Below are 24324 nucleotides of genomic sequence, written 5' to 3' on the forward strand. Positions count from 1 at the left end.
CTTTTAATGCTTGTAACTGAATTATTTGTGCATAAGGGACCAAAAGTGTTTATTTTTTAATCTGTTTATTTTTAATTGGGGGGTAATTACCTTACAATATTGTGTTGGTTTCTGCCATACATCAACATGAATCAGCCATAACTATATGTATGTCCCCTCCCTCTTGAACCTCCCTCCCACCTCCCAGCCCATCCCACCCCTCTAGGTTGTCACAGAGCACCAGGCGTGAGGGGAGCTCACATTTTAATGACTCAGTGGACTAGCCAATACCTAAGATCCTTGTCAATTTGTATTTTCCATGAACAATGTTTCTGGGTAATCTGCAGACATATCCCTCTCAGCTCTTGTCCCCCCAGCTCTGCTTACTTCCTCGATTTATCAAGTCACCAGGGACTTCTGCTTTGCCAAATTCAGTGAGCATTTCTCCTTCCCCTACTTAATGACATCATAGAGCACCCCTTCCCTTAAACACTTTTCTTCTCTGGCCTCTGGGATGCCCCCGCTCACTTTGTCAGGACTCCTCTTCTGTCTAAAGGCCGATGACTCTTGAGTACAGTCTCCAGTTCCTTAAATTCAGCTGCAGATTCCGCATCTCTCTTTAGAGGCCCGTACCAAAACACTTGTCATATTTCAAATGCGATAGTCCACTCTTGATTTTCATCCCCAAAACTGCTGCTCTGATAAGTCTTCCTCACCTTCCCAGTTGCTCAGCCTAAAATTCTTAAAGCATCCTTTATTTTTTATTTCATCCCCTGTGTCAACCCACCAGCAAATCCCATTACCCTACCTTCAAATATGTCCATAATTCTAGCACTGCTCACCAACCCCACTGCCACCATCTTGGTCCAGGTCCCTGTTGCCCCTAATCTGGGCCACCCTCTCCTTCTCCCTGCTCTTTGTCCTGTAGCTATTATCTCGATGCAGCATTGAGATCAGTCCTTTAAGTTAGACCGTGTTTCTTCTCTGTTTAGAATCCTTTGTGGTTTCCCAGCTCATCCAGAACTAAAATCCAAAAGATCTGGCCTTCTAGTTCATCACCCAGAAGGAAGATAACTCTTAAAGCGCACCTTTTGTGTACCAGGCACAAAGAGCTCTACATACATTAACTCATTTAATCCACACAGTGGCACCGTGTTATGAGTGCACTGTGTAGAAGAGTGTTATAACCTCCATTTTACAGAAGGGAGAAGTAGGAACAGAGAGGTTAGGTCACTCGCCCAGTGTCACACAGCTGGTGAATAGCAGAGATGGCTCCAGTATCTGCGCTCTTAACCACTGTGCCCAACTGTCCCTTGATGGCTCCACCTGAGAGTCACTGAAATTTGTCAATAGCAGTCTGTCTTCTGGAAGATTGCACTCGTGAAGAATTGTCCGGAAGATACTAGCTTTGCAGGAAGCTCCAGTGTAAGAAGCAGCACAGCAGAATGGCTTGTGAACTGGGAGCAGAAGACAGAATGGGTAACGCTGCAGAATCTCTGAGCACAGACACCCAGTTGGGGGTGGAGAGTGGGAGGAAGCACAGAAAGCCAGAGGATGTGGGAATTTTTATCATTGTTGAATAATTCACGTAAATATGTGCCTCGGAAACAGACTAGTAGGGCTGGTTTCTCACGGTACCAGTAAAACTTCGCATCTAAGCCATTTCTGTCAGTTCCCAAGCTGTACAGAATGGTCTCCTGCCTCTTATTTACATATTTCCCTTTTCCGGAATAGTTAATATAATAGCATTTTACTTTGCATTATTATTCATGAGCATTTTTTCCATGAGATATGTATCTTTTATTTTGCCTGAAAATTGCAAACAGAGGAGCCTGGCGTGCTATATTACATGGGGCTGCAGAGTTGGACATGACTTAGCAGCTGAACAACAACAAGCTTTACTCTACCCTCACTTTTTTAAAAATTGTGGTAAACTACACATAACGAAGTATTAGCAGTTTTAAGTGTTATAATAATTGAGTGGCGTTAAGTACATTCACAGTATTGTGCACATGTCACCATTATCTCGTCCTGGAACTTTTAAAAAATTACCCTCAAAGGAAACTGTACATGCATTAAATAGCCACTGTCCATTTGCTCTCTTACCCTGGCCCCTGGCTACCACGTGTCTGCTGTTTCTGTGGATTTGCCTATCCTGGGTATTCCATGTAAATGGAATCATACAGTATGTGGCCTTTTGTGTCTGACTTTTTTCACTTTGCATAAGGTTTTCAAGATTGTTACATGTTGTAGCATGTATCAGGATGTCATCCTTTTTGTGGTTGAATAACACTCCATTTTATGCATGCGTACCACGTTTTGTTTATCCATTTTCATTCATTATTTGATCAAAATTTTATATATTTTCAATATGGTTACTAGAGTATCAGCTATGTGCTAGACACTCTGCTTCATCCTGTATCCTGAATATATAAAGAGCCTTTACATATCAATAACAGAAAAGAGAACCCCTTTATATAAATGAGTAAATAAACCTGAACAAACGTTTTACAAAAGGGGAATTATACATATAATAATTTCATGAGTTTAAAAATCATTTCAATCTCTTCTTTTTAGTTAATTTTGGAATTAGTTTGGTTAGAGCAATTCTTTATTATTTAGCAACAGATCATAAACGTTTGTTTGAGATATGCTCCATTTGGGAAGGAATTTCATTTGTTGCTCCATTCAAGTAGGCATGTGACCTAAAGATCATTTCCATTGGTTTTTCTAGAGACTATGTCTCTAAAGCCTCTGTAAAAATACTTTGTACCTTTGAATGTTTCTGAATTCAGATGGATACAGATATCTTTTTGGAGAATGTCCCACTTAATGTGGGTCTCAGCTTACACGTTTTGAGTGGTCACTAACTGCTGAAATATAGAGCAGTGAATTTTCAAAGTTTGAGGCTCTTTGAAACTGTAAGTGCTGTTTTTCTATAACTGAGCTGTCCAGTAAGGTAGACACATGCCACCTGTCCCTGCTGAGCACTTGAAACGTGGCTAGTGCCAGTTAAGATGTGCTGCAAGGGTGAAATACTCAGTGGATTTTGAAGATTTGGTATTAAAAATGTAAAATATTTCTAATTTTCTCCTGTTGATTGCATGTTGAACTGATAATACTATCTGGATATATTGGGCTCAGGAAACTGTATTATTAAAATTAAACTTACCTGCTTTTTTTTTCTACCATTTTAATGTGACTCATAGAAAATTTTAAATTACATATGTTGCCCACATGATATTTCTATTGAACAGAGTGCTAAAAATAACAGGCGCATGGGTGGAGAATGGGAGAGAAGTCTGAACAGACTTGACTTCTTTGCCTTCAGAATCTTGAAGAGGTCCCACGAGAGAGGCTGCAGTGGATCTGTATGCTTCCAGGAGCCTCCCTGTAGGTCTCTGCCTTCACCCTGGATCCCCCTCAGCTATCTTCTCCTCTCTGTAGCCTGATGGATCTTTCTTTTTAAAAGAATTTTTTCTGGAGTGTAGTTGATTTAGTGTGTCAGTTTCTACAGGTGTACAGCAAGGTGAGTCAGTTATACATATACACATATCCACTCATTTTGTTGGTTTATTCTTAGATTCTTTGGCCCTACAGGCCATGCAGAGTGTTGAGTAGAGTCCCCCGTGCTCTACAGCCATTCCTTATTAGTCATCTATTTTATGTAGTGTGTATATGTCAGTCCTGAGTGAGTGAATGAGAGTTGCTCAGTTGTGTCCAACTCTTGGGACCCCATGGACTGTATAGCCTGCCAGGCTCCTCTGTCCATGGAATTCTTCAGGCAAGAATACTGGAGTGGGTTGCCATTTCCTTCTCCAGGGGATCTTCCCCACCCAGGGATTGAACACATGTCTCCTGCATTGCAGGCAGGTTCTTTACCATCTGAGCCACCAGGGAAGCCTACTATTAAAAGACATTTTAAGTATAAAGACAGGTCAGCTTAAAAAGCATCAGGAGATACATGCTTCACTTTATCTTATAATCTGTAGACAAAACGTAATTAAAATCTGTACACTTTTTCCAAGGAATACACGAGACAGAAGTAGCAATCAAGTTATAAGTGACAATCATCAATCAGATGATATAATTTAGATGAAGCTTATCTCTCTCAAAGAGTTGGGGACGGTCAGTCCTAGTCTCCAAGTTTATCCACAGGGATCTTTCTAAAGGCAGTCCTCATCATGTCACTCCTCACTTTACAATTTCAGCAGCACCCCGTTACCCCCAAGCCCAGCTTTTAAGGCTCCACCTTGGCACCTGCTCCGCCTCCTCTCATGCCTCTCTGCCGCCTCCTCCACCTGTCAGGGCCTTTTTATAAACATCATTATGATTTCCATTATGTGCACAATAGGTTCCCATAGTAATGATTTAAAAATACATAATGTAAACCGTAGTGTCTGCATTTATGCCGCCTAACCCCCACCCCAGCTATGTCATCAGCCACTGTCAACAGACGGGTGTGTGCTCTTCCAGGGCCCTCACCCTGCACACACACTGCTGATTCTGTGTGTGTGTGTGTGTCTGTGTGTGTGTGTGTGTGAACCTCAATGGGTTTACATGTTGTCTTGGGTCTTATTTCCCATATTTTAAGGTTTCTGCTAGTGAGGATTTAGATTTACCTATTCTTAATGGATGCTTGAGATTTTGTTACATAGCTTTGCCGTGATTTATTCCTGTTTATTACTATTTTCAGTTCTACACTTTTTCACCCATATAGCAAAATATCAGCTATTATAATATCCACCTCTGTATCCCCATATAGATTGAATAAGCAGCAACATTTTGCCCTGTTAGCTTCAGAATTTTTATGTGAATAACGGAAACATTCCACGCAGAGAGGAAGCCTTATGTGTGCTCCACCCAGTCACTTTCCCCTCTCCATCCCCAGAGGGAAGGAAGCTGCCTTCTGCAGTTGATACAGCCTGTTTAGTCTTACACTTCTACAACACGTGGCCATAAACAGGGTGTTACTTTGTGCATTCCTCAATAGTATCATACCATATGGGTATCTCCTGTGACTTGAATTTTCATTCTTTTTTAAAGATTTTTCATTATCATATAATTCTATGTTGTCTTCCATTTGATAGGAATGAGTATAGCTAATGAATATAGCTTCATTTAATCCATTTCCTCATTCACAGAATTTCAGTTGTCGTACTTTTAATTCCAGTTGTTCAGATGTGTTGTCTCTCCTTACCTCTGGACTCTTTTTTTTATCTTCTGTGGAACAGCCTGGCTAAGATTGGAATGATCTGTTTTGAAAGTTTTGCAGAATTCATCAATATAACTGTCTGGTCTGATGCTTTCTTTCATTTTTTTTATTAGTTATTGAGGTTTTAGGTTTTGTATTTCTCCTTGAGGTATTTTTGATAAGTTACATAGTTTGAAGGAATGTATGTTTTAAGTTTTCAGATTTAACGGTGTCGAGGCGTTGCTAGCAGTGTTTTGTCATTAACATGATGTTCTGTCTATAGTTCTGTGCCTCCATCCATAATAGTATTTGCAGTGTTCTCCCTGCCCCCTTTTAACTTGATCAGTTTTGCCAGTTTTGTCTGCTTGATTAATCTTTTCAAAGATCAGTTTTTTACCTCCTGCACTTTGAACATGCTTTTCCTGGGGCCTGGCCTGCAGTTCCCTTTTCTCATCACCTGGCCGAGTCTTTCTTCTAGCTCTTCAAACCTTGATTGAGGCCCTTTGGCACTCCCTACCACTGCACTCTCCACAGCAGCCACCCCCCGCCCCCCCCCTGCAATTTTTGGGCTGGTGGTTCTGCAAGCTCCAGGAAAGTAGGAACTGATCTGTTTGCTTCGCCACAGTCTCTCTAACATGTGGCATTGTGCGCGGGTATAGTAGGTGCTCAGGAAGGAAAGGGAAAGAAATTAATGAGTCTATTATACATAAAGAGCTACAGATTCGTTCTCCAAGGAGAAAAGGCTCTCTTTCAGGGTGTATTCCCAAAGGACTGTTGTAAAGAGGATGTAACTGGTGTTGAGTGATTGAACCAGCTGAGCAATCTGAGGTTCTGTAGTTCTTTTTTCCATGATTTATCAGGAAGTAAAAAGCTGGACTTGCAGCCATGGCGTGACTGGAATGAGGCTGAGTGTGAGTCAGTGAGCTACAGAAACATGTACCAAGTAGTGCCTTTCTACTTATATTTAAGAGAAAGACAAGCCAAAGTGATGAGATGTCCATTTTGCAAACTCTTTCGAATGAGCTTCTCCAGGAAGACTTGGGTCTTCACTGGGGTAAGCACCTGCCAGTCCATCCTTGATTATATACTCAAAACAGAAACTAAAAAGACATTTAAGTGAAAGAAATCACCACATCTTCGGTGGTCCAACCAGAATAAGAAATACCTGGCTTTAGATTTTCTTATAAAGTATAGCTGTTTTCCTAGTAATTCTACAGCTTCTCATGGAGAGAGAGGTAAAACAAAAAAAAAGAAATTCAAGGAAAGTTTTGTTAGCAAGATGCTCTGGACTGACAGTTAAGATATTAAAATATTTGCAACACATAAAACATGCTGGCAAAGGTGGTAATCTTTGAAAAGGAAGAGGGGAGTGGGAAACCAGGAAATATCAGTAGAAAGTCAGGGCTCTTTTCACAGTTACATTATGTTCATATTTGTGACCATGTTATTGTCACTTAACAAAATAGTCATAGCACGTTAAAGCCTTTATTTTATTTTACTTACATTACACAGTTTGTAAGACTCAGTTGTAAATTTCACTGTCTCTCTGACAGGAGCCTTGCCAATGAAAATGGCAAGTGATATCTTCCTTACTGGTTACGTTGACTCAATAATAACAGCAAGTTTGAACAGCTAGTAAATGTCAGACTGTCTGCTAAACATTTGTATAATACATTGTTATTTTTAAATCAACTATTTTTATTCCCTTTTTATAGCACATTAATTTTTCATTTTTATAAAAAGAGATTATTATCCCCATTTTCCAGATGAGAAGGTGGAGGCTCAGGGGGAGTAGAAAGTAGGTGGCCTGGCTGAAGTCCTCCAGCAAGAAAGGGAGGGAGGGACTCTTGGAGCCCCAGGTCTTAGCACCAGACTTCGGCCCCCACAGAGCTGGCAGTGGCAGCAGCCGGACTCCCAGGCGCTTGGGAGATGCTGTGGATGCAGGCATCATTCTCTGGTGGTGGGAGAGAGTCACATTTGTTTAACGTGGTGGGAAAATGCATCCTGTTTCTAACCCTGAGGCCTGTCACTCCTGACCTTATTCTGATTCCAGCCACGCACACTCCTGAATCTGAGATCTTTCCCTAGATGCACCTTGACTCCTGAGTTTTCACTCTTACCTTGGGCGTTTCTGTATCTACTGTGAGCTCTCCTTAGTGTGGAGAGTTTATAACTTTTCTTTCCAGTTTTTCCTAAGATTGTAACCTCCTTCCAGTCAAGAATCTGCACCTCCCGTCTCTGCAGTCTCTATCCTGCCGCTCGCCCAGCCCTGGCTCACATCACCCCATCTCTCTGTGGAGGGTGGAGGTGGACCTGGGCGATCCCTGGTCAGCACTGGCCCTCCTGACATCCGTGGGTGGGCTGTGCTTCCTAACCACGTGTGCACGTGCCGTGCACAGATCTGGGTCACTTAGGGGCCTGAGGACCCCATATACTACAGAGAACTCCCCCCAGTGTAGCTTGGATCTGAGAAGCCTGTAAAACCAAGTGCCAGTTTCTCCCTTGGACTTTCGCTGGCAGTGCAAAGAAGTCGCCTGTAAAACAAAAGAAACGCACCCAGGACTGGTTGCGCCTTGTGTGGTGCCCGCCTGGCTTTGGCTGGCTTCTGAGGCGCTGTGCTTCATGCCTGCCCGTTCCCCTGGGCTTCCTAAAGGAGCCCTCTCAGGAGGGTGCCTTTCACTCCCCGAAGCTGTCCTTCGAGGCCAGGCGGGTGGTAGTGTTTGGCTGGAGAGAAGGAAACTATCAGGGGACTCCTGATGCCAGATGAGATTGTTAAAAGGGGCTGCAGCCAAGGGGAATGATCTGGAAGCCTGGCTGGTGGTGGAATGCCGGGGTGGAGAGCAGCATTTGGAGATAGCCGTCTTCTAGGTAGGTTTCCTGGCACTTTCCCCAGCCACTGGGGATGTGATTGCGTTGCCCAAGAGTGCCCTGGACTGATGGACTTGCTCTGGTGCATTGTGTTTGTCTATGAGGCCTCTTAGTGTGAGGCCCTGCTAAACCGCTACCCTCCCACAAGGAACCCCCAGGCTGCATTCTTCCAAATGCATGGAAGCCCTCTTTGGTGGGGCTTCTCTCTGTTTGAGAGGGGCTACATCCCCTGAATCTGGAATCCAACACATCTGGGTATGAATCCCACCTTGGCCACCTACCAGCTATGTCACTTCTGGTATCTGGTTTAACCTCTCTGGACCTCAGTTTATCCTGTCTGTTAAAATGGGATAATGGTAATATCCCCATTATGCCATAATAATATACAATTTTGTGTGAAAACATATTATGATATGAAGTTACCATTACTGTATATTTAAATGTGTGTAGTGTTCTTGCCTGGAGAATCCCACCGACGGGGGATCCTGGTGGGCTGCCACCTCTGGGATCGCACAGAGTCGGACACGACTGAAGCAACTTAGCAGCAGCAGCAGCAAGGCCATACATGTAAATGTATAAAATATGGTAATATGTAGTGCCACTTAATGTATTAACATTACAGTATAGCACCCCACTCCAGTACTCTTGCCTGGAAAATCCCATGGATGGAGGAGCCTTGTAGGCTGCAGTCCATGGGGTCGCTAGGAGTCGGACATGACTGAGCGACTTCACTTTCACTTTTCACTTTCATGCATTGGAGAAGGAAATGGCAACCCACTCCAGTGTTCTTGCCTGGAGAATCCCAGGGACGGGAGAGCCCGGTATGGAGTCACACAGAGTCGGACACGACTGAAGCAACTTAGCAGCATAGCACAGCAGAAGAACCCATCTTCCTGTTATTCTAAGATTTAGATTATATAGGCAGAATACTTAGAACAGTCCCTGGCACATCATGTAACTCCGTCACTGTTAATTATCATGACTGTCGTGTTCTGTGGACTGCAGCGTGTGAAACAGGGACACACTGACTCAGAATGTTCTGGTATACGTTGTTGCTTTGGAAGCAGTGAAGCTCATCGGGTAATTAGGAGAGCAAAGCCCAATTATAACCTGGGAGGAGAGGGAACGGTAACCAGGGAGAAGTACTGTTCAGTTCTAAGTTTGTTTGTGTGTGTGCTTTTTTTTTTTAAAGGGAGAAATATCTCTTCAGAAGAGCTGAGACCAACATGGTACCTAATAAGAGAAGAGTATTAAATCTAAATAACCACCCACATTTGCTCTGTTTGTCTTGAGAAGTTATTAGCCTAGGTTTCCATTGTATGCGTGGGTGAGGAGGAGGGTGAGACAGAAGAAGGGGGTTAGATGCAAAGACACGTCAGGCGGGAGTTCCCATCTGTTTCAGCCAGTTGTCCCAGCTCTGCTGTGGGCACTGGGCTGACATCTGCTGAGAACTGAGCAGTGACAACACCGGAGTCAGAGCCCTGCTCTCGTCTTGGCTCTGAGCGCTGGGTATTATCTCTCCTGTTTTGCACGTAAGAATGTGAAAGCTCAAGAGCTTCAACCTCGGGCTCAGGGTCACACAGCTAACAAAATGCTGTGGGATTTGAGATCACTCACTTGAGACCAGAATCCTGATTTCACCTGTGTGGTGAGAGTCAAGTCACTGAATAGTTTTTTAGGTCCCTGTTTTGTTATTTATGAAATGGGTGCAACAGTGAAGCCCAGCTCCCAGTGGAGAGTGGTGACAGTAACTGCTCAGCATACGCTGTTTTAAGTTCTCAGTGCCTGTCAGCTGCTGCTGTTATTATACTTACCTTGTGTTTTGTTTGTTTATGTCTTCTGCCTGATTCACGGGGTGGACATGATGCGTTCTGGTATGGCAGAGCCAGTCCAGGTTTTTATCAGGCCTGACCTTCTGTAGAGCCTGTGCTGTGGTCACCACAAGCATCCTACCTTGCGTTCCTGCTCACTGTGGCAGGGAGGTCAAAGAAGAGGGCTGAGTATCATGTGAAAAGCCAGCACCACCGCCCTTCAGCACATCAGTGACTAACCCTCAGGGCGAGTCCAGGGTGGACCTCCTGCACGGATGCTTTTCAGTAAAGTACTTCAAGCAAACACAGCATTTGACTATCCATATAGATAGACATAGCATTTTGGGGAGGAGTCATTTATCTGCTGCTGCTGCTGCTAAGTCGCTTCAGTTGTGTCCAACTCTGTGCGACCCCATAGATGGCAGCCCACCAGGCTCCCCCGTCCCTGGGATTCTCCAGGCAAGAACACTGGAGTGGGTTGCCATTTCCTTCTCCAATGCATGAAAGTGAAAAGTGAAAGTGAAGTCACTCAGTCGTGTCCGCCGCTCCATAAAAATGTCACAATACATGTTCCTGTGGGTATGTTGCAGTCACAAAATTGAATTCACTTTACAAGACAGAAGTAAGGCATTCCTGGTGTGTCTGCGGCCTCCCAGCCCCCTTCCCGCATCTTTCCTCTTTTGTACCGTTTGCCTGCCACTTGTGTGGACCCGACTTGAACCTGCCTCTGTTACATCTAAGGAGCTTGATTCGTGGGGAGAGATTAATAGGCAAGGAAGCCAGTTCTGACTTGTTAGGCAGTGGCTGCTTAACAGTTGTCCTGTCAACTGTCCCTTTAGAAGTCCAGGGAGCCCAAGTGTGGCCTGTGTGGAGGAGCAGGGACTCCCCAGCGAGCAAGCGACAAGGGAGGGTTCCTGGCTGTGCCCGAAGCTACAAACATCACCTGATGACATCCCTCTGGGAGCCTTCCGTTTGTGAAAAGTAAAGACTGGAGTTTGGTCTGGCTCTATAATTGCATCCAGTTTAGACTTTCGATTTTCTTTTAAATTTTCCTTTATATTTTAAAGGTGAGGGATTGACTTTTCTCAGTGACTTTGGAACTTTCCTCCCGGGGGCCTGGGAAGGAGTCTAGAGTGTGTTTGGCTGCTCAAGATTGCTGAGCTGTAGAAAACTCCAGCCACCTCATTTCTGCAAGCATCTTTCCTTCTGATGAAACTCCATCTGAAACTGGTGATTTCCTCTGAATAACGAGTACATCTCTTTTTTTGTCCTCTTCCAGGCCTAAACGGCAGCGGCAGAACAACTTTCCCATGTTTCCATCTCCTAAAGCCTGGAATTTCAGAGGGGTAAGTGTTTTCCCCTAAGCAATCCCACCGGTTACTTGTCCTCTTCTGGGTGCTGCAAAGAGGACTCAGCTGAGGTGGACTTTACGAGCCAAGTCTCCACCAAGCTTCTGTGCTTTACCACCTGGGGAAGTCATCTTTGCATCAGCGCCTATGGTTTAATTAAAAAACTCCAAGTGGTTCAGTAAGTACCCAGTGATGTTTGCCTGCTCTGTAGGTGCTGGGTTACGAGAAGCATCTTATGAAGAAGCCAGGAGATGTCAAGGTTGATGAAGTGGGCACTGTGGCTGTTTTGGGGGAACAAGAAAGGTGCAGAGTGAAGGAAAAAGAAATCAGAAATATACTGTCTGTTCATATGTAGTTTTATGACTTTGTGGGGAGCTTTACTTTACAAAAGGAGAGAGGATCTGTAAGCTTTAAACATTAGATGCTGAAGGGAATCGTGGAATTCTCCCAGTCACAAAGCTCTAGACCCTTAGAGGTGTAGGGAGGGTCAGATTTAACCTTTGCTTGATGCAAAATTCTCCTCCTTTATATAATAGGGATAATAATAGTAGCCAAAGTGGCCCATCTGAATGTCAAAATGAATTCTAGCTCTGACTTCAGGAACAGGACTCTTGCCAGTGTAGAGTATGCTCTGAGCTCTGTATCACCAACAGGCCTTTGCATACGTTGTACCTTATGCCCAAAACAATCTCCTGCTGCATGACACCACACTCCTGCACACGCTGGACTGGCCCACCCACTTCATCCATTGGGTATAATCTTTGACATCACCTTCCATGGGAACACATCGTGTCCCCCCCTTAAATCTGACCTAGAGGCATCTCCTGTGGATCCCTGTAGTTCTTTTTCTCATTGTTAAAAGATTGTTAGTTAACATGTAGTGACATTTAAGATTGGAAGCCCCAAGCACTGGAGACCTTATCACTTTCTCTTATTACTGCATTATCTCTGGGCCTAGCACAGTGCCTAGAACATACATGCTTAATTAAGGTGAATGAATAAATGGAATGAATGAATAAATAAATCTCTCACATATATCTGACACAAAATTCACTTAGATTATGTTTCAGGTTCTTCAGTCTTTCAGCAGTGTTTTTACTGGTTCAGCACATCTTTAATATCCTACATACACCTCAATCATTTTCCCCAAATGTCTTTTAAAAATACAGATCGTGGCTCTCTTTTAGCTCAGTTTTCAATATGCTTTTAACTGAATACAAAGAGAAATGTGTTAGCCTCTTAAGTAGATGTGTGTGTCTTACCGAGTCCAAGTCATGTACCTCCTCAGTTGGTTATGGTTTTGTGAACAAGACCCCCATTTCTCAAAGTGTGTTCAGTTGGATGATCATAAACATTAAGTGAAAAAAAAGGCTTGTGTGCTGCAACAGACTTGGGATACCCTGAGAGCACCAAATTAAGGTATGTTCACCGTGCAGGACTTCTCAGAGCCTTCAGTGTGTTGATGTGCATGGAGACCATGTGAAGGAGAGCTGATGGAGTTTGCGTGGAGCATCTCCCAAAGTCATTGGCCATAAACCCTTTCTTGAAAAAATAGTTTGTACACACTTTGACATGGTTGACATCTATAGTTGGTTTTGAACTAAAGAGAAGTTGAACTGTTTTGAAGGTGTTTATTTTCTCTCCCTCTCTACCTTCCCTTGAGTGTACCACCCCCTTCCTTCTGATTCAGCCTCTACTAGGGTTGAGGTCCATCTAGAATTTGCCTGGAACTGTCCTGGCTTTAGCACTGAAAGCCCCAAGTCTTGGGAAACTTCAGTCCCGGGCAAGCTGAGACAACTTGATAACCCTACCTTTGGCTGAAACTTCTTCAACTGTTTGTCCTTGAAAAATGTTTCATGAATTTTTAAGCTCAAGTCTGGTTTGTAGATCTTACTGCTGAAAAGGGAACTGTTGGACACATACTTGGTTTAAGGGATGTTCTGTCTGTCACAGCCTTGTAGGGGTAACATTTAGCACTAGTAATTTGCTGCCGGGGAGCAAGCAGACAACTGGCCCCTGGCTAATTCAAACCACATAGATAACAGAATCTAATGCTTTGTTGACTTCAGTTTCCTATCAGCCTTCAAATTCATAGCCAGCTCATAAGATTTCCCCCAAGAGTTAAAAGTGTCCAAATGACTAGAGTCAATTTAGATGGTCAGGTCAGTTGTGTTTATCTTGGTCTCTTGTCTTTGCTTTGATTCTTCTGGCCCCTGTGGCTTCCTGGTAAAGTTAGACAAACGGACCTCAAGACCACACCAGGAGGGAGATGGTTCAGGGCCTGGCCAATTGCCAGATTCCTCTGTGGCCAAAGTCATCCCTCTGTCCCTTGGAGCATAATGTTCCATGGCCTAGTGGGCGTGGAAGAAAGCCCAAGCCAGTGGGAACACCACCACTCCCAGCTCTGTAAGCATGTTATGGTAATTGGAGCCAAAGAATGAGAAGCACCCAGAAGCCAGGAGAAAAACATGGGAGGCATTATCTAATTGATACATTTTCTATAATGAAATGTGACGCTCAGGCCTGCTAGACTGTTTCTTCTCGGGCAAGACATGTGTTCTATGAACTCTTCATTTTCTTCTTGATTTGGAGGGAAAGGGTTTAGCAAATTTCCCATTTTTATATATGTGGCAGAGAAAAACATTAGAGGCATTTGCATTTCCATTCCTTTTCAGCTCATAAAGCAGAAGGAGCCTGGGTTACTTTCTCACGTCCTGGACATGTGTGGGGTTTGGGGATGGGGTGCAGGTAAGAGATGGTGAGAAATGGACTGGAAAAGGCAAGAGGAGAAAGAACCACATGGCTCTAAATGAGAAGTGAGCTGGAGACACATGAGGGCCAAGGAGGGAGCATGGGACAGGGCGCGAGGCGGGGAGAGGGAGTGGTCAATGTCTTAAGAAACAGACATTTTGGGAAAAGAGAGATGTTTCAAAATGTCAATAATTTTAAGGAAGATCTTGCGGAGTGAGTGTATGGTAACCATTCCCTTTAGATCCACTGCAGATCTCTTGACTTCTTAAAGCCTTAGGAATTGCATTTGTGGTTTTCCTCTTTTTGGCTGGAGTTTCTGGCTGCCAAGAGCCTCAGGAAGGGCTGGTGACACCTGGATGACAGATCTTTTCTATGTACCAAGCGGTTCAGTCCTTTCATGAGTTACTGCTGCTAATTGTTGGCTGTGTCGTTTGGTTCCCATGCTCCTCTAAGAAGACAGAGGCCCTGGGTGTTAAAACCGCCTGGACTTTCTCTACCCTCCCTGACCAGGGGTGGTGCTGTGCCGTCTCTCACCAGAACATGAATGCTACAGATACATTCAAGGAGAGAAGCCAGGAGGACGGTTGTGGTTGGGACAGTTATGGTAGGAAAATCACAGGTGAGACCAGAACAGGATGGGGAGAATAAGAAGGCAGGACCCTCAGAGAGGTGAGACCCTGGGAGGTGTCTTACCCTGTGTCCGCTCCTCTGGATCTGGTTCAGTTCAGTTTAGTTCAGTTGCTCAGTCATGTCCGACTCTCTGAGACCCCATGGACTGCAGCATGCCAGGCTTCCCTGATCATCACCAACTCCCAGAGCCTACTCAAACTCATGTCCATCGTGTCGATGATGCCATCAAACCATCTCATCCTCTGTCATCCCCTTCTCCTCCTGCTTTCAATCTTTCCCAGCATGAGAGTCCTTTCCAATGAGTTGGTTCTTTGCATCAGGTGGCCAAAGTATTGGAGTTTCAGCTTCAGCATCAGTCCTTCCAATGAATATTCAGGACTGATTTCCTTGAGGATTGACTGGTTGGATCTCCTTGCAGTCCAAGGGACTCTCAAGAGTCTTCTCCAACACCACAGTTCAAAAGCAATAGAATGGGAAAGACTAGAGATCTCTTCAAGAAGGTTAGAGCTACCAAGGGAACATTTCATGCAAAGATGAGCACAATAAGGACAGAAATGTACAGACCTAACAGAAGCAGAAGAGATTAAAAAGAGGTGGCAAGAATCCATAGAATAACTATACAAAAAAGATCTTCATGACCCAGATAATCACGATGGTGTGGTCACTCACCTAGAGCCAGACATCCTGGAATGTGAAGTCAAGCAAGCTTTAGGAAGCATCACTACGAAGAAAGCTAGTGGAGGTGATGGAATTCCAGTAGAGCGATTTCAAACCCTAAAAGACGATGCCATGAAAGTGCTGCACTCAATATGCCAGCAAATCTGGAAATCTCAGCAGTGGCCACAGGACGGGAAAAGGTCAGTTTTCATTCCAGTCCCAAAGAAAGGCAGTGCTGAAGAATGCTCAAACTACCGCACAATTGGTCTTATCTCACATGCTAGCAAAATAATGCTCAAAATTCTCCAAGTCAACTACAGCAGTACGTGAACCGTGGACTTTCAGACGTTCAAGCTGGATTTAGAAAAGGCAGAGGAACCAGAGATCAAATTGCCAACATCTACTGAATCATATAAAAAGCAAGAGAGTTCCAGAAAAACATCTACTTTTGCTTTAAACTCTGGAAAATTCTTAAAGAGATGGGAATACCAGACCACCTGACCTGCCTCCTGAGAAATCTGTATGCAGGTCAAGAAGTGACAGTTAGAACTGGATATGGAACAACAGACTGTTTCCAAATGGGGAAAGGAGTATGTCAAGGCTGTATATTGTCACCCTGCTTATTTAACTTATATGCAGAGTACATCATGAGAAACTCTGGGCTGGATGAAGCACAAGCTGGAATCTAGATTGTTGGGAGAAACATCAATAACCTCAGATACGCAGATGACATCACCCTTATGGCAGAAAGCAAAGAAGAACTGAAGAGCCTCTTAATGAAAGTGAAAGAGGAGTGTGAAAAAGTTGGCCTAAAACTCAACATTCAGAAAACTAAGACCATGGCATCCGGTCCCATCACTTCATGGCAAATAGATGGGGGAACAGTGGAAACAGTGAGAGACTTTATTTTTGGGGGCTCCAAAATCACTGCAGATAATGGCTTCAGCTGATGACTTCATTAATGACTTTAATGAAATTAAAAGATGCTTGCTCCTTGGAAGAAAAACTATGACTTAGATAGCATATTAAAAAGCAGAGACATTACTCTACCAATAAAGGTCCATCTAGTCAAAGCTATGGTTTTTCCAGTAGTCATTTATGGATGTGAGAGTTGAACTATAAAGAAAGCTGAGTGCTGAAGAATTGATGCTTTTGAACTGGGTATGGTTGGGGCATTGTAAAGTTCAGAATTCTGACCCTTTATTGTGAGAATATTCACTGCAGCTCCTCTAGTAAGCTGAGACAGAGAGTCACAGAGACAGAGTCAGGTAGGAAACACATCCTAGAAATGTGAAAATCTCTGGACCACAACACTTGGCATTGCCTGTAGTTAACTTGAAAATATGTAACAAGACCTACCACCTCATGCAAAGAGTTGACTCATTGGAAAAGACCCTGATGCTGGGAGGGATTGAGGGCAGGAGGAGAAGGGGATGACCGAGGATGAGATGGCTGGATGGCATCACTGACTCGAAGGACGTGAATCTGAGTGAACTCCGGGAGTTGGTGATGGACAGGGAGGCCTGGCGTGCTGCGATTCATGGGGTCGCAAAGAGTCGGACACGACTGAGCGACTGAACTGAACTGAAACCATTTGGTAAGAAATGTCTAAACTCTGAGGCTTTGGAAGAGACTTTGAACATTATGTGTATGTGCCTGTGTGTGCTCAGTTGCTAAATCCTGTCCGACTCTTTGCGACTTCAGTCTTCTCTGTCCATGGGATTTCCCAGGCAAGAATACTGGTGTGGGTTGCCATTTCCCTTTCCAGGGCACATTCCTGGCCCGGGGATTGAAACTGTGATTCCTGTGTGTCCCGCATTAGCAGGCGGATTCTTTACCACTGAAGCCCTCAATTTCGTACCCCAAGCCTTTTCATGTTCAGTTGAGGAAAATGAGGCTTAGTGTCTCAGTCAGGACTCTTCTGGCTGCTAGTGATAGAAACAGAATTATAACAAGTGCAAGTGGAAAGGGCAATTTATTGGTTCATGTAACCGAGAGAAGCTGATGGATAGGCTTCAGGGACAGCTGTATCCACGTATACTCTCTCAGCTTTGTCCCTTTTGAGGTTTTGGTCTTATGTTCTCCTACTGCACATGCACTGTTTTGGAAGGAAGTGATGACCACAAATAGCCACACGTTTCCAGACAGAAGGGAGTTTTTGTTTCCAGAGTCCCGATGTGAAATCCCACCATAGGACTCTGATTGCCCTGGTTCCGCTCACATAGTTATACCTTGGCCAACGGCTGTGGTCAAGAGCACTGGACAGACCTTGGTCACGTGCTCCTCTGAAGGAGCTGGGTTGACAGAGTTTCATGATTGGCAGTTCTTCTGGAGCCGCTGAAAGTGAGGAAGGGACATTTGCTCCAAGGAAGACGTTGTTGTTGTTAATAAAAGGTTAAAGAGCATTCATTCAACAACAAAGACACAAAATTGAATAAGACACAGTCTTCACTCACGTACCGTAGCATCTAGTAGATGTGTAGGTAAACAAAGTATTTTATCATAAAGCACAACGTCAGAGTAGGAGGCATATGACAGAGCTGCTTAACAGGGATTGAAAACAAAAGGTCACTAGACCAGGTCGTAAACACTCATATTTTCAAATGATCCCTTTGTTACGTGGCATGGGTAACATGCGGCCATCCATGCATGCAGCCCCTGGCACTGTTGGAGGTGAGTTGAGAATCCTTCTTGGTGTGGGAGGTCCAGATATTTGAGGGGTCACTGGATGCCTGAAATTTAGTGCAGGTTTTGGGAAGTATGTCATGTTTTAGGGCAAAAGTCTTCATTTATTTTCAGCCACACTTTCAGAGCTCTGCAGTCCATGTATCTATGGCTATAGTTCTGATGGTAGAAAGTACAGTTAGGTATGTGAGACATTTGTAAAAAGATTGATTTGAAGGCCTTTCAAAACCAGTAGAGGTTTATTCATCTTGCCGGGGTTGAAAATGGCTCTTACTGGCCTTTGAAAGGGATGCTTGTTACATAGGCTTGCTGGCCCATTGTGAGCCCCTTCTCTCCAGCCTACCCCTGACTTCTTCCTGCATGGACTTTGGGCCTTCTCTCCCACACCCCGAGCATTTACAGTTGCCTATTAGTCTTCTCTCTTCTTTGGCACTTTCTGGGTATATCCCTGGCACAGTTAATGCTATTTTAACTAAGAACCTCCTACTCCAAGGAAGAGTTTGGTACCATCACGGAAGAGAGTCCAGTTTCTCGACAGACAGGAAATAATGCTGGTGAGGCTCAAAGAGAATTAGGAGTAGAGTCACATCTCCAGACAGTAGGTCCTGTGCCTGCTCCAGGCGGCCTGACCCACCCCCAGGCCCCATGTTTGGAAGGAAGTTGGCAAACCCTAGGTGAATGTTTCTTGAAGATCAGGCTGCAGTGCTGCAAAATTCACAGCTTGTTAGAGTGACAGAGTCTCTAATACTCAAAACTCACCTCGCCCCTTCAGCGTTTACTGTGGCCTCACCTCTCTTTTGCCAAAGAAGGTGGCATGGCTTTTTCTTTTCTCGCAGCCTCAGTTTGTACTTTTACCTGCATTATTTAACTTCAGCTCCAAGCAAGGCTGTGGCAGTGCTGCGTGGTAGATAGTACCTGTCCCATTTCGAATATGAGGAAACGGAGCGCACACCTGCCCGCTGCCTGAAGTCAACAGCCACGGTAAGTGGCAGAGCCAGCTTGTGAGCCTGGGATGGGCTTTTCCCAGGCAATGGGAGCCTATTGCCTTTCTCAAAGAAAGCTGATTATACATACCTTGATTTCAGAGAAAGTTTAGGCATGACCATCTTTTTAACAGTGCTAGAAACAAGGGACAGTTCTGTGGTTAACTTTTCATCACCTCAAATCCCTTTTAGTTACCTTCTGCTCCCTTGAACTTTTTTGTTTCTGTTTATTTTTTTTTGTTGAAGTATGGGTGTGCTAAGTCGCTTCAGTTGTGTCCGTCTCTTTGCGACCCCATGGACTGTAGCTCACCAGGCTCCTCTGTCCATGGGATTCTCCAGGCAAGAATACTAGAGTGGGTTGCCGTGCCCTTCTCCAGGGGATCTTCCTGACCCAGGGATTCAACCCGTGTCTCTTACGTCTCCTGCATTGGCAGATGGGTTCTTTACCACTGACTCCACCTGGGAAGCCCAAAGTGTTGAAGTAGAGTTGATTACAATATTGTGTTAGTTTCAAGTGTGTAGCAAAGTGATTCAGTTATATATATATAATTTTTAGATTTTTTTCTATTATTGATTATTGTAAGATGTTGAATGTATCTCCCTATGCTTATAACAGTAAATCCTTGTTGCTTATCTACTTTATGTAGTATGTATCTATTGATCCCATGTTCCTAATTTATCCCTGCCTGCCCATCTTTCCCCTTTGATAACCATGTTTGTTTTGTATGTTTGTGAGTCTGTTTCTGTTTTGTATATATATTCATTTGTATTATTTTTTAGATTTCACACATAAATGATATCATATATATCTTTCTCTGACATTTCACTAAATACAGTATTTTCTAGGTCCATTCATAATGCTGAAAATGGCAATATTTTATTCATTTTAATGACTGAGTAGTATTACTGTGTGTGTGTATGTTTAGTTTTATGTATAAAACTGAATTACTGTACACCTGAAACACAATATTGTAATCAACTATCTCTCTCTCTCTCTCTCTCTCTCTCTCTCTCTCTCACATCTTCTTAAGCCAATTGTCTGTTGATGTGTGCTTAGGTTGTTTCAATGTCTTCTCTATTGTAAAAAGTGCTGCTATGAACATTGGGGTACATGTATCTTTTCAAACTAGAGTTTTTGTCTTTCATGGAGTGGAGTTGTTGAATTATACAATAGCTCTATTTTTTGTTTTATAAGAAATCTCTATACTGTTTTTCATAGTGGCTGCACCGATTTACATTCCCACAATGGTAGGGAAGGTTCCCCTTTCTCCGTATTTTCTCCAGCATTTATTGTTCGTAGTCTTACCTGATGATGGCCATTCTGAGCAGTGTAAGGTGATACCTCATTGTAGTTTTGATTTGCATTTCTCTGGTAGCTAGTGATAGTGAGCATCTTTTCATGTGCTTTTTGGCCATCTGTGTGTCTTCTTTGGAGAAATGTCAATTTAGATCTTTGGCCCATTTTTTATTGAGTTGTTTATTTTTTTGATATTGAATGATATGAGCTGCTTGTATATTTTGGAAATTAAGCCTTTGTTGTTCACACTGTTTGTAAGTATTTTCTCCCATTCCATAGGTTGTCTTTTTGTTTTACTGACGGTTTCCTTTGCTGTGCAAAACCTTGTAAGTTTGATTATGTCCCGTTTGTTTATTTTTGCTTTCATTTCTATTGCCTTGGTAGACTGATCTAAGAAAATATTGCTACGATTTATATCAGGGAATGTTTTGCCTGTGTTCTCTTCTAGGAGTTTTATGGTGTCATGACTTATATTTAGGTCTTTAACCCATTTTGAGTTTATAATAGATGCCTTTTGATGTGAGGTGCCCCTTCGAAACGAAAAACTGTCTCTCATTTCCGCTTAGTCTTCTTGTTTCATTTCCCTTCAGACGGTGGAGAAGGCATCCTGTGAAAGACACCTGTGAGGAAAAGCCCATGTTGTCTTCAGTGTGCTGACACCAAAAACATGCCAGGCACGTTGAAGCTCATTTTTAGACTCAGAAGTGGTTTCTTTTTTGGCCGTATGTGAGGTCTGTGGGGACGGTGGCTTGTGCAGGTTCTGTACTTCAGAGACAGAATTTATAGATGCCTTTGTTTATTTTATGCAGCTGTCAACTCAGCTATTCCCTTTTTGTTCCAGAATTATACAAGGTAAAAGATGCGTTTGACTGTGGTCTTTTAGGTTATTTAGGAGATCTTCTTGCGGGTGATAGAATTCGACTCAAATTAGCTTAAACAAGGAGAGTTTCAAAAATTATAGAGGTCTCCAGATAGTTCATGGAATGCAGCAGGATCTCAGAATTCCCTGGAAGCAGTACCTGAAGCCCATGAGGGTTCCCAATTCCTCTGCTGTTTGCTACATTTTCTCTGCAGACTGACTTCCTCCACACTGTGGAAATGCAGCCATCTGCAGAGTGACAGCTTTTTCTCTCTCAGAGCCAAAATCACTGGTGGGGAAGATTTTGATTGGTTCAGCCTGGGTCAGGTGGATACTCCAAGACCAATCTACACTGTGGCCACACTGTGTAGTTCTGCTCTACTGGCTCCTGTGGTAACCATAGTAACATGGGAGCGAAGGGGCAGTTTCCAAAGGAAGGGGAGAGACACCCGGCAGATAAAACAGTTCTTGTCTACAGCAGTCTTCCCCATCTCTCATCCCATAGTAAAGGGTAATCATCCTGATGCCCAGGGTCTGACTGTCAAATAAACAAAACTTCTAACCCCCCTTTTTTTTCCATGTTAGCTAGAAGTAGTCCTTTTAGTTATTGGTATTTTTTTTCAGTCCTCAGAATCTGAACTGGGAGCAAGAATAAACTGCTCATAAGACATAAGGCATAGTAATAGTCCTCTGGATTAATTGAAATAATAGCAGATCCTGGACAATTGCATTGTGAAATGGCTGTTATTAATTCTGTTACCGTTGGGTAATATTGGAGCTAGGAGTTTTATTTTTATTTTATTTTTAAAAAATGTTATTGGAGTGTTATAGATGTACAATGTGTTAATTTCTGCTGCACAGCAAAGTGATTCAGCTATATATATATATATTTAATTTTTCATATTCTTTCCCATTGTGGTTTATCACAGGATATTGATTTATAGTTCCCTGCAGCAGCAGCAGCACTATATAGTAGGACTTTGTTGTTTATCCACTCTGTATATAATAGTTTGCAGCTGCTAATCTCAAACTACCAGTGCTTCCTTCCCCATCACCCATTCTTTGGCAGTCACAAAACTATTCTCTCTGTCCGTAAGCCAGAAATGTTTCTATGTTTAGCTGTGTTGCATTTTAGATTCCATATATAAGTGATATCATTTGGTATTTGTTTTTCTCTTTCTGACTTCACTTAGTATGATAATCTCTCAGGCCATCCATGTTGCTGCAAATGGCATTATTTTGTCATTTGTATGACTGAGTAAGATTCCATTGCATATATATACCACATTTTCTCTATCTGTTCATCCGTTGATGAACATTTCGGTTGTTTCCATGTCTTGGCTATTATAAATAGTGCTGCTATGAACGTAGGGGTGAATATATATTTTCAAATTAGAGTTTTATTAGAGTATGTGCCCAGGAGTGGGATTGGTAAATCATACGGCAACTTTATTTTTAGTTTCTTGAGGAACCTGCATGCTGTTTTCCTTAGTGGCTACACCAACTTACACTCCCACCAACAGTGTAGAAGGGTTCCATTTTCCCCATACCCTCTCTAGCACTTATTATTTGCAGAGTTTTTAATGATGGCCATTCTGACTATGGTACCTCATTGTAGTTTTGATTTGCATTTCTCTAATAATTAGCGGTGATGAGCATCTTTCAGTGTGCTCATTGACCATCCATATGTCTTCTTTGGGGAAATGTCTATTTAGGTCTTCTAGTCAGGGGTTTAAAATAGGAGGTGACCCAAGAATCAGTCTCAGTATTTCTTTGTGTTTTGTTGCATTTATGACTTTTCATGGAGGTTTTTATTTTTTGTTCCAATCAAATTTAGCATTTACTATGCAAACAATATCATGGCAGTGATCTCATCACTTCTGAAAGGCCATCATGCTCTTTGAAGGCATGGGAGGGGATGGTGATGTTGAGAACTGAGGGGATGCACCAATTAGGAACATTGATTTTCTGAATCTGAACCTTTCCCTTCACATTTTCTTTTTCTCTTCATGTTTTCTTTTTCCCTCCACGATAGATTTTACAATCTGTTTCCTGCTCACTTCAAAAGCTGGGGATGGGAGTTGAAGCCTCACTTTTCTTCTTTCCCATCATCTTCCTCTTCCTCTAAATGTAACATGGTACATTTAATGGGTTGGATGACGTTTAACTCATTGTGACTCTAAATAGTGCCTCCTTCTTTTCTTTTTCATTTTTGTCTGCAAAGCTTGGCATGTGGGATCTTTGTTCCTCGACCAGGGATTGAACTCGGGCCCTGTGTGTTGGAAGTGTGGAGTCTTAACCACTGGACCGCCAGGGAATGCGTTCTTTAAATGCTCAAATCACATTGTCTGTTTAAAGCAGTTGAAACATAGAAGCAAGGTGGGGAAATGGAGTAAGTTAACTCCCAGCAGAGAGGATGCAGATGGGAAGGAAGGGTCCCACCAGTATCCCGTGGTTCACAATGCCAGTGTGTCCCCTCTCTCTCCACTGCGTTGGCCTTTCTCTCTGACGTGGTTGCAGGACCAGAGTTGAAGTGCAGGCAGGAGGTCTACAGACTGAAGGCGCCGTGGGCCACTGACGCACACTTGAAGGTGAAGGTGAAGTCGCTCAGTCGTGTCCGACTCTGCGACCCCGTGGACTGTAGCCTACCAGGCTCCTCCGTCCAGGGGATTCTCGAGGCAAGAATACTGGAGTGGGTTGCCATTTCCTTCTCCAGACACACACTTGCATTATCATAAAAACTCAGAGACAGACGTAACTGGTCAGCAGTAGCAGCTTGCCAATTAGCTAGGTGAACAGCTGGCTAATTTCTATTTCATTTGTGTTTCTTGGGCAAAAGGGATGTGGGGTCAGGATGGAGTGTTTCCAATGGGCAGCCAGACTAAAACCTCATGTATTTTAAGTGCTCATATGTATGTAGTGCCTCTGTGAGGTTAGTTCTCAGAAGTCTCACGCATATTTAGTGCATAACAGACGTTCAGTGACCAGGTGCCTTATGAATAACTGGTATCTTTTGCTCCTTTCACTGTTTCATATCTTTGTTTACCACACACATGTTCTACTTAGTGACCACTTATTTATACTTAAGATATTTCTATTATTGAAGATGAATAAGTGTTACAAACTTATTCATTTTTAGTAATTAAAATAAATATTCTCTAAAAACAAATGCTCATTACAACTTGATTGCCTAAAGCTCATTTTTAAATGGTCTATCTTCTAGGCCTGATGATGAAAATTCTTCCCTTACTTGATTTTTGG

At 43.2% G+C, this 24324-nt stretch overlaps 1 protein-coding gene across 2 annotated transcripts in view; it reads left to right on the plus strand.

Moving 5' to 3' along the window:
- Positions 1-24324, plus strand: part of ARHGEF3 (Rho guanine nucleotide exchange factor 3) — a 311339-nt gene that overhangs the window by 92336 nt on the left and 194679 nt on the right. For both annotated transcript variants that reach the window (XM_018038210.1, XM_018038211.1), the window contains exon 3: positions 11132-11198. In XM_018038210.1, the coding sequence (XP_017893699.1) occupies positions 11132-11198 (67 nt within the window). The remainder of the gene's footprint in view (positions 1-11131; positions 11199-24324) is intronic.

This window comes from Capra hircus, chromosome 22 (assembly GCF_001704415.2).
Source record: "Capra hircus breed San Clemente chromosome 22, ASM170441v1, whole genome shotgun sequence".
NCBI lineage: Eukaryota > Metazoa > Chordata > Mammalia > Artiodactyla > Bovidae > Capra > Capra hircus.